The sequence below is a fragment of the Impatiens glandulifera genome, chromosome 7 (genome assembly GCF_907164915.1).
Source record: "Impatiens glandulifera chromosome 7, dImpGla2.1, whole genome shotgun sequence".
In the NCBI taxonomy this organism is placed as follows: Eukaryota; Viridiplantae; Streptophyta; class Magnoliopsida; order Ericales; family Balsaminaceae; genus Impatiens; species Impatiens glandulifera.
Genome location: NC_061868.1, coordinates 46,280,068 through 46,292,107, shown reverse-complemented (window position 1 = coordinate 46,292,107; position 12,040 = coordinate 46,280,068). Strand labels below are relative to the sequence as shown.

At 29.0% G+C, this 12,040-nt stretch overlaps 1 protein-coding gene across 1 annotated transcript; it reads left to right on the top strand.

Moving 5' to 3' along the window:
- The first annotated feature begins 10,156 nt into the window (after positions 1–10,156).
- On the top strand, positions 10,157–12,040 carry LOC124910060 (protein DETOXIFICATION 48). The gene is made up of 2 exons (XM_047450684.1): positions 10,157–10,318; positions 10,403–12,040. The coding sequence occupies exons 1-2, from the start codon at positions 10,157–10,159 to the stop codon at positions 11,915–11,917; spliced, it is 1,677 nt and encodes a 558-aa protein (XP_047306640.1). The 3' UTR covers positions 11,918–12,040.

The window sequence follows — 12,040 nt, the reverse complement described above, 5'->3', positions numbered from 1 at the left end:
TGGATAGAGGAAGAGAAACAACAGCGGGAATTTAACGGAAGTTGAGAATTTTCATATTTGCGATGATGGCGCTTTGGCATATAGTGTGAAGAATAGTCAAGTGGGTCATTTTACTTTGACTAAATAAATAAAGTTATCACTACCTAAGACCTTGTTTGATTGATTGTTAATACCAATTTTTTTTATTATATGATATTAATATATAATGAAAATAATAAGAAATAATTTAAAATAAAATATTTTAGTATTTTAATTAATGAAAATAACGTTGGATTTGAGTTATTTATATATTTTTAATAGATATATTATATTGTTATATTTATTTATTTTACTTTTTCACATTAATTGTATCAAAAAAATTATAAAGGTAAAAAAAAAATTATTTCATTAATTAACACAGTACACAAATTATCATTTAAATTATAATCTTTAAAATAATTATTTGTGATACTTGGACTATTTTAAAATGAATTGGTGAAAGTCACTTTCCATAAATGATGTAATCCATGTGATGATAAATAATTTGAAGTAGTTAAAGCTTAGCACAAATTGACCTAAAATCTAATATTTTCCTATTATAATACTTTTCTCAATTTTATTAATTTTCCATTTATAACAAATCATTTTACTAATTCTAAAAATTACCCATCTAAATCATATATATATGAAAAGTATCTAGAAGTTTATTTAATTTATTATTAATTATCCACACGTTTTATAATTTACTTACTGGCAATGCCACAATCCATCCATGAATCTGTTCTATGAGGGCCCCAATGAAATCAGCATCCATTTTTGACTTTAACACCATTACTCACGGACTTGTTTTTTTTTTAAAATAATTTTGTTTAAAGAAAAAAATATTTTTTTTAATCATCAAAATTTATAATCTACTATATAATTTAATTTAAATGTAAAAATCTTAATTAAAAGGTAAAAAATATTGAAATTTAATTCTTATAAATAACTTTTTAAGTTAGAGTGGGGTTATAATTTTTAAAAAGAATAAAAAATAAAAATATAAACCAACATAAACAAAATATTCATAAATGGTCATTATTTCTAAATTTTCTACTTAGTTAGAAATATCTGAAAAAAAAGAATATTATACCAATCATATTTATAAGAAATCATGGGAAAAAAATTAAGCATCTTTTGTAAAGTGACAGGAAATGAACAAAAAAACGTGAAAAGATGCACCCAATCAACAAGAATACTGCTAACACATAAAGACAAGGAAATATATTTAATTATTTGGATGAAAATTTTAACAAATACTTAATTAAAATTACAATTTTTTTTAATTAATTTAGAAAAATAATGTTTGATCTAACAGAAATTTGTTGAAATTTTAATAGTTTTTACTAAATAAAGTTTAAGTATATTTTTTATGTTAAATATATATATTTGATCATTTTAAAATTTATATATTACAAAATAATAATTAGCTTGTTACTTTGTTAATATATACAAATTTATATTAAAGACATAACTTAAAGTTATTTATTAATTTACAACTTAATCACTTCATTAAAATTCAATAATTCAATTTCATATCATATTCAATAGTATTAATTTAAGTTAGTTTGAGTTTGAAAAAAATAAATTGTGATGTATTTTAAAAATAATTAAAGGAAAAAATATGGCTAAATTGAGTGGTTAAAGATAAATTTTATTATTTTTTAAAAATTAAATAAATAATTAAATTAAAAAACAAAATTAAAAATTACCTCAATTTTTTACCATGGTTCGGGATTGTTCGGAATTGACTCAAGAACAAATAAATCATAATATAGATTCAGACTTTATTCTCAATAAAAGATTGTTTGATATGTTTCATGTTGGGTTATTAGTTATTTTATTTTATTTTATTTTTTAAATAAAATTATTTGATGAAAATATAAATTTTTTAAAATTTTTTTTTATTAAATAATTAAATTTTTGTTAAAATAATTGAGTTTTGATTTTTTAAAATTAGTAAAAAGATAAAGGTAGTCTTCCATTGACATTAGGTCAACGATTATGTACTTTCTAATCACTTCACACTGACAAATCAACAAACAAGGAATTCAGCAGGCATTATTTGATTGAGGTTTTTTAAATAATATTATTTAAAAAATAATGAGTATGATAATTTTAAGAATTTAATAATGTTTTTGGTTAAAAAATTAAAAAAAATACTATTATATAATAATAAAATAAAAAACATAATTTAAAATAGAGAGTATTTTAGTGTTTAATTTAATGAATGAATTGATTTGTTGAATAAAGCCTTGTTCGGTATGCGTTTTTGAAAAAATTCATACAAAATCAAACATCACTCCACTCTCCTTTTGATCTTTTAAACCGACTTTTACCACTAGACTACATTGGTGGGTAAATTTACAGTATTTTAAATAACAGAAAAGATGATTAAAAGATTAGAGGAATAATCAATAATGTAATGTTTGTAGTTTTGATTAATGAATTAAGTGATATAATAGATAAGAAAAGTGAAATTAGACTGGATTAATTTGAGTTATTTAAATATTTGAATAAATCTAAATATTAGTTTATTTAAAATTTTAATTATATCTTTATAATATATTTTTTACTTTAAAATTTACATTTTATAAAAATAAAGTGAGAATATTCTTATATTTTAAGTTAACTAATTAAGTAATTAAATTATTAAAAATTAATAGGATGTGTTCTGGGTAAAAAAAAACAACAATCAAAGAACTCCCTAGATATTTTACTCTGTTTTATTTTAATATTTTCTTCTTCTTCCTATCTTCCCTATTTTTTATTTTCTACTAGAAGTTTGATTAATTTTATTATAAAAAAGTAGCAATGTTTGTTAATGGTGATCATGAAATCTCAACTAAGAGACCACAATCTTTCTTAATGATTAACTTATCTAACATATCTTTTATTATATGAATCGAGACATTCATTGGCCAAAAGTGTTTTGAAAATACAAAACTCTAGATGATAATGAATCAATTCTTAATTTATATAATAAACATAACAGCAAAAATAAATCAATATAAAGACAAACAATATAGACTTAAAAACTACACAAGTTTTATTATTATCTTTTCTAATTTTTATTTTATTATTATTTTTTAATTTAAAAAAATTAGTATGTTTTTGAGTTTCTCAGTAACTATTCTTTCCACTAGTTAACTTAGTGATTTAAAAAAAAAAAAATCTGTTCTCTCTAGAATTAATGGTTCAACTTCAACCACAATTAAAAAAATCTTTACTAATACAATTAACAAAACAATAAAAATATAAATTGACTTCTTAGATGAAAAAAAGAATAAAAATTCCGTAAATAAAATTAATTTAATCAAACTTTCACTCTTTTATTTTGTAGAAATATTAGTTCAATTATTGGAGGGTGGAATTTTTTATTTATTTTAGAATTTAATAAGTTAATACGACCCACTAAAGTTATAAATCCGCACTTCAACATAATATATTCAACTATTTTGTGGGTGTAATTGTGGTCTAAAAACGATTTGAAAAAAAATGATCGCAAACTTACATAAATTGATAAATCATGTTTATTATTTCGATCTGAACTGTTATTTAGGTTTTTTTTATTGATTTTATTCTCATAATATACAGAGGATTAAGAAGTTAAATATGTTTGTCCAAGAAATATGCAAAATTTGATTTTTGTTGCACTCTAATTAATGTCTCAATACAAATCTAGATAATATCTATTTTTTTTTTTTCAGTATAATAAAATAATTATATTAAAATGATATAGTGAATCAAAACAGATCAAATTTATAGTAAGACATCGTTAAAACAAGTTTATAACTTGTTACTTATAATATTCGATGAAAAAAAAACTTGTATTCAACTTGTATAAAAGAATTTTTGAAGTATATTTTGTTTTATTTATAATATATACCGATTTACTTTTATGGATTTATATTAATAATAAATAAAAATACCCATCTAAATTTGTACACATTGGTAAATAAATAATTTAAATAATGTTATTAAAGTTAACCTTCCTTCTAGACAACTTAATTAGATACACATCATAGTTAAAACCAGGGCGGGCTTAGGCCTCGGACTATGGCACCAATTTATTAAAAACAGTAAGATATTTAATTAAATTTATTACAATTTTAATCATATCATATTTTATAACTTATTTCTTCAAGATAACAACTTAAATTTTTTGTTTAGTTATGAGTTCAAATTAAAAAACAAACAAACTATTTTTATCAATTTTTTAAACTAAATATAAAAAAAAAATTATTTAGTTTTATTTTTTTTCTACTAAGGGTTGAGCAGCTAAAAACTCGAGTTCGGCTCTGGTTAAAACTAAGACAATATAACTCGTCTATCTATATTGAGAAAAGAATCATCTAAGTAAGATTATGTGTATTAATCTTATAATAAATAAACTTGTTTATGTTTTTTAATTAATGATTGATTATGGCCCCTATTTATTCTTATATTATTAATAATATAATATATTATTATATAAAGACTGGTAGTATGATTTTAAAGTCAAGATAAAATGATCAATTCTTTAATTTTGACAGTGACTAATACCAAATATGATCAAATATAATATTTTAGCTATTACATCCACCAGCCATCAGCAAATTTGTTGGTTTAGCTTCAAAGTCTTAATATGTTGATTTTTAAGTTAATAATAATTAATGTCTTTTAATGATATTTGCATTCTTTATTGTCAAATATATTTTTATATATTTAGATCTCTATACAAAAATAAAATAAAAGATAAAAAGATATTTTTGAAATTGAACTACTCCCATTTTACAAGAGAAAGAATTCTCTTCTATAAACTTAGAAGAATTAGAATTGTAGGGTTGGGCCAGACCCAATCCAATCTAGCAGCCCACATCCCCATAAAACACTCTCAAACCCAGTTAATATAAGGATGTGTTGGGCTAGGCCCTTTTAATAACAATTAAACAATTTATAGTGTAAAAACTGTTTTTTGATAATTTTTTACAGTTCTGTTATGACTTTTGCAACAAAGTACGTAGATCAATGAAACAAGATTTATCTTTTTTAAAAAAAAATGTAAAAAACAGAAAGAAGTACAAGATGAAAGAAAGCAAAAAAAGTGATAAAGTTTGGTTTATGGGTTGTACACACACAAACACAATGCATTTGGTCCACTTTAGAAATGAATAAAATGTGGGCGAGGTACGTACGTTTGGTTCGTTTAGTTTAGTTTATTTATTTATTCGTATCGATCATTGATCCATCATAGTCATTGACAGCATTTCATATGAATGGCTAGCTGGGTATAATGGTATATGTTCCATTCCATGTAATAAATTATTTGGATGAATGGGATTTGTAAATTGTTACCAAATATGATTGTGACTTAAGAATATGCATGCATGCATGCATAAAAGTATGATAATTGATTGTTCATTCACTTTTTATTGGTTCATTCACGCTAGCTAGCTAGCTGGGAGAATCAATGCAGACACCACTACTACCTATCAAACTTCTCCAAATTCTCATTCATATAATAAACCTCCTTCATTCATTATTATTATTATTTTAAAAAAAAAATCATATATATTATAAATGAAAAAAAATCGTTTAAACAAAACGACAAAAATGATATAAAATAATAATAATAAGAAAAATCGGCACTCAATAAGTTGTCGAACTCGTAAATTCTCGAGAAGAACGATTGAATTCCGACAAACACTACTGACTTTCCTAAACGAATATAAGAAAGCGTCATAATAATAGTATTATGAATTATATACATCAGACAACTACGATCATTGAAAGTTCGACGATTTCTTTCCAACTAGATAGTTCACAAAATAAAATAATTTGGATGATAACCCAAATATGTAGTCCTGCTATATCTGTCGTATCAATCCAAACTTCTCAACAACTACCCAAAGACTCGTGCATCACCCAATATCCCAATTATAATACTCCATAAAAGACTCTAAATAATAGTCAGCCACCGACAATGCAAAAGTAAGTGAGTTGTTGATTTAACCTCTTCGTGACACAAACGACTAACCATAATACAATTTTTTTCATGCACATATCATATGTTAGAATTCTATCATGAATAACGCTTCAACCAAAGAACGAGATCTTGGATGAAATCTTTGACTCCCAAAGGTTTTTCCAATAAAAATTATATGGAATAATCTTAGCGAAAAATTTATAACAATGCTCCACATGGAAACTATCAATATCTTGCCAATGCATAACGTCTTGTTCATACGATGACACTTGCTTGCGTCCTATCAAAAGTAAAACTCTATTATGGGACAAAGTCTCCACAATGTTTAATTTCCTTCTATATCTAATTCGCTAGTAAAACCACTAGATCGATGATCAACCATGTCCTTAATTGTGACATTTTTACATATAGCAATGGAAGAAAACTCAGGATAAGTCGTAATTAGACTTTTGACACTACACTAAATATCGTCCCAAAATCTAATCGAAGAACCATCACCCACAATAAATTTAGACTACTCACGAAAACTTTTCTACATAGAATAAATTCTCTTACAAATGATATACTCCGCTGAATAGTTAGATATTTTGGTGAACTAACTAGACCAATCAATACCATACATACATCTGATTATCGATGCCCAAAGACTAATCGACCACATTACAAAATCTACTACATCATTTTGATAGAAGAACCATATTAAAAGAAATAAGATCTCAAATATCTAGACATCCTTGATTTTTAAAACATTTAACCTTATTCCAACAAATTATGTGACAAAACGATGAGTTAGAAGATCCCCATAAAAATTTACACATTATTTTCTTCATTTTCACCGCCACACTCTTGGGAGAATGAATAATGACATCATATATGTGAGCATAGATGATAACACAATTTTAATGAGGATTAGTCGATCCCCTTTCGATATTATTTTACTTTTCTCTCTAAACAGTTTACATTCAATTTTAGTGATAATCGGGTTTCAAGAGACCTAGGACAGTAATTTAACATCTAATGGAATATCAAGATATGTTGACCAAAGATCACAAATTCTGAACCCAACACATTTTCCAACATCATCCTTCATCTATTCTAAACGAAATTTGAAAAAAAGATGACTTACTTATTAAGATTAATTCGAAAAATGAAATATTCACCAAATAATCATAAAATATCCCGAATGTGTTTAAAATTATTATAGATAGCCTAAATAATGCCTAGCGTGTCATAAAAAAAATGTTATAGGACAACTTATGATTATTATTATAGAATTATATTGAGTTTATTTATTAATTTTTTTAAAAACAATATATATTTGTCTTGCATTAGTTGCCTAGTTATTATTAAGATAAATTGTTTATATTTACAACTAGATAGTCTTAATCGAGACATATGTATGAAAAATGTTTCACATTGGGTGGCTTATGGAGGTTGAAACATCGTCTCATCTTTTTATGCATTGTCGTGGGATGACGAGTATTTGAAGTCTTTTTTTTTGGAGAATAACTAGAATTCAGTGGGTGTGGGTAATCGATATATATTCCTAAGTCTCTCGATAGTTGTTAGGAGTTTTGATGAGACAATAGATATATGACGAGTCTGAATCGTTGGGTTACTATCCACGTTATCTTTTGGTGGACTATTTAACTAGAAAAACCCCCGTCATACGTTCAGTATTAGACGATGTATATAATCAATAACGCCATTATTATTACGACAATATTTAAAATTCGTTATAAAGACCCCATAGAGTCGGTTGAGGAGATCATCGCCTTTCTTGAAGATTTTCATGCACGTGATCCTTTTGTCTTTCTTGTATTTTTTTTTAATGTAATACTTTGTTTCGTTGTGCTTAAAAATAATTATTTTATTTTTTTTATTTTTGTGGCTTTTTTAAATGAAAGTCATAATTTGAGTTAGGACTTATTTTCGAATGATACAAGAGAGATGGTTCATGTGATGTTCATACCATTGAGTCGGTTCTGATACCATCGGTAACTTTACCATTATCCGTAAACAAATAGACAATAAATATCTATGAACAAACCACTAAACAGTAGTTCATATTATTGTTATTGCCAATGATTTTCTCAACTAGAGGAATTGGGTTGGGGTTGAATATTGGCATATGTTCTTCGATCCGATAGAATACCCATGTCTCCTGCACTCCATTATAAAATGCTCTTCTTTAATGCTACCGAATCTTGTCTTTTCTTTACGTACCTATATACAATTAATTATTATTCCATATTCTTTTCTCAATCCTAGATAAAAGCATATATATATATATACATTTATTATTAATTGCTTTGAATTAATATATATAGAAATTATCCTATTAATTATATGATTGAGAAAAATGGCTGGAAATGATATATATGGTGGTGCAGCATGCAGAGTGCAGAGGTCGGGGGTGTTGTGTAGTGTTGTTTAAAAAGATGATAAAAATAATAATTTGGCAGAAAAAAAAAAAGCTTTTTCCCCCCACTTTGAGGCAGTATGATATTGATTCCTCTATACAAAAAATTAAACGGTTGAAATTGAAACACGTAAAATAAAAAAAAAAAAACTAAACTATTATATGCTCCCCATTTACGATCATCTCTATTATTAACTCTTTTTTTTCTTCTTCTTATATTGGGTGGTCCCTTTTCTTTTTAACTTAACCCACACCCACCCACCCACCCATGCAAACACTGTAAAAACAAAACAGTAAAAATATTTTTACCAATGTACATTCATTCTTGCTGCATGCATAATATCTTATATATATATATACACGTGCACACCCTAAATATATAATATTGCATGCTCCTAATAAGGAAACCTTAACAAATCTAATTCATTCAGAGTTTTAATGTTTTCTTAACTACATTTTAACATGCATTGGTCATTGTCTCCTTGATGATCAGGTTTAAAAATGGTAGAAAGTATATAAGGCAAGGCAACTGAGAAAATGAAAGGGCGGTGGTGGAGAAATGGAGATGCTTTATTTTAAGGCAGTGTCCCATGGGCAGAGGCAGGAAGGGGCAGGGGGCAGGGACATGCAGTTAAAGACAAAGCAATTGCAAACTGATATTTGTCACATGGCCTGCAGGCATCTCAAACACTTGTTTCCAGGACATGTCTCCATTGCCTTACAACATGCCAGCATCATTAACCTAAAACTAAAACATATCTTTCATTTAGCTAGGGTAATGGGGAATTGAATTGAATGGCATGTTTAATAGATTTGGTATCATGATCGATCATGCTTGTTTAGTCATTTCATAGCAACTAGATGGAATTTTTTTTGAAAAGAGAAAAAGAGATAAAGGAATTCCCTTTCAAATCTCATTTTAGGCCACTTGGCCATCTTCGATTCTCCACTTTTCATGAGCTTACACACGCCCGATTCTAATATTATAAAGATTATCATCATATCAAGTGGCTTTCTTTAATCTTTTTTAATTAATTAATTAATTAATAACCCTTAACTTTTTTTATTTATTAATTAAGAAGCCACTCATGTATTGCCATTAGGGTTATTGCACCATTTACAAATTTTCTTATGGCGGTGATACAAACTAATATAACTTAATTACCACCTCCTAACCAATCCTGAATTTTCCCCATTCCTTTTATTGATAAGATTAAGATTGGACCCCCCACACCCCTTTCAACAAAGTTCAAAAGGGTTTTGAATATATAATCTAATCCATAAGAAAAAACTTATGGGTAGACAAATATGGTTTTCAAATAATTCCTTACCATTGTCAAGTTTTTTTTTTTTTTTTTTTTTTTAATTTGCTTGTAATCTGTTTCTATGTTTTTGTTGATGACTCCTTATGAAGGCAAGGGCAAGGGTTCTCTTGTCTTTATTGAACTCTTGTATCTCTTTCCAGTTTGGGGTTTTAATAAATGATAATAAGTCATTTCCAAAAAAATAAAATAAAAAATAAACTATTGATGTTCTGATAATTCAAAACTCTGAAGAGATTCCAACAAAAGCCGATTTTTCACTAAGGCAACGACACGTCTTAGAGAGAAAACCGGGACCCGGTTGTCCCTAGTGTGTATAAATCCCCATTCTCATCTCTTCCCATTCACATCAAAACCCATTCAACCATCTCTCTTTCTTAATATCTCGATCATACTATACAAAAAAAAAACAAAAAAAAAAACATCATGTGTAACACCACCATCAAACCTTCATCTCCTACCTCATCCATGAAACCCCATTTCAGTAAATCCATCACAACCGCCATTAAACATGATCATGTTCCAAGTATTATCATTGATGATGCTCCTCTCGATGACCACCTCCACTACTGGCCAACCCTTTCCCAGGTATATATTAATATTTTTTGTTGATAAACCGGCCCATAATAATAATAATAATAAATATTTATATTGCTTGCTTTCATTATTTAGACAGTTGAAGAGATCAAAGCCATTGGGAGAATTTCAGGCCCAACCGCCATGACAGGTTTACTTCTTTACTCAAGAGCCATGATTTCCATGCTCTTCCTCGGCTACCTCGGTGAGCTAGAACTGGCTGGAGGCTCACTCTCCATTGGCTTCGCTAACATAACCGGTTACTCTGTCATCTCCGGCTTAGCCATGGGAATGGAGCCCATTTGCGGCCAAGCTTACGGGGCTAAGCAATGGAAACTTTTAGGGTTAGCCTTACAAAGAACAGTACTTTTACTCCTCTGTTTTTCTGTCCCCATATCTTTCTCGTGGATGAATATGAAGACGATCCTAGTTTGGTGTGGACAAGACAGTGAAATCTCAGCCATGGCTCATACATTCATTGTTTTCGCCATACCCGACTTGTTCTTCATCTCGATTCTCCATCCGTTGAGGATTTATCTTAGGACCCAGAATGTAACGTTGCCGTTGATGTATTGTTCGGGTGTCTCTGTTTTATTACACGTTCCATTGAATTACATTCTCGTCGTTCGTTTCCAAATGGGCATTGCAGGAGTAGCGATTGCAATGGCTTTGACTAATCTAAACCTTTTGATCTTTCTCTTCTCATTCATTTACTTCTCCGGCCTTTATAAGAGATCATGGGCCCCTATCAGCTGGGACTGTCTCCGCGGCTGGCCGTCGCTTCTGTCTCTAGCCATCCCGAGCGCAGTCTCTGTTTGCCTGGAGTGGTGGTGGTACGAGTTGATGATCATGGTCTGCGGTCTACTACCGAATCCGAAAGCCACGATTGCTTCTATGGGGATCTTGATTCAAACAACTTCCCTGATTTACGTATTCCCGTCGGCTCTGAGTCTTGGTGCGTCGACCAGGGTCGGAAATGAACTAGGGTCAGGTCGACCAGGGAGAGCGCGGGTGGCGATGATGGTATCGATGGGTATGGCGATTGGGGTTGGATTTGCGGCGATGATATTTGCGATGGTGATAAGGCACGGATGGGGGAGGATGTTCACGAGAGATGAGGCGGTTTTGGAATTGACGGCGGTTGCTCTGCCGATTGTTGGGTTGTGTGAGCTTGGGAATTGTCCGCAGACGGCTGGGTGTGGAGCTTTGAGAGGTAGTGCTCGGCCGGGGATTGGGGCGAATATAAATCTGGGTTCGTTTTATTTGGTGGGTATGCCGGTTGGGATGGTAATGGGGTTTGTTGTGAAGATGGGTTTTTCAGGGTTGTGGTTAGGGCTTTTGGCGGCGCAAGGGTGTTGCGCCACTCTTATGGTGATTGTTTTGTTTAGGACTGATTGGAATGTACAAGCGGAGAGAGCTATTGAATTGACTCAGTATGAGAGTATTAAGATTCATGAACAAGACAAGATCATTAAGGCGGTGAATGGTAGTAGCCATGATGAAGATGATGATGATGAAAAGGAATTGTTACAGACAGAACTAGACCTAGATGTTGTTGATGATGAAGAAGATAAAAATAATATCGTAGTTATCCATGTTACTAATTATTAACTTGTAATAGATCTTTTGATCGAGGTATGACTCTTCGGAGATTGTATGTTGATAGAGTTCATTTGTATTAATTATCTCGGTTTGTTTCTTAATTTGGAATTAACATGTTTGTTATAATAGTTA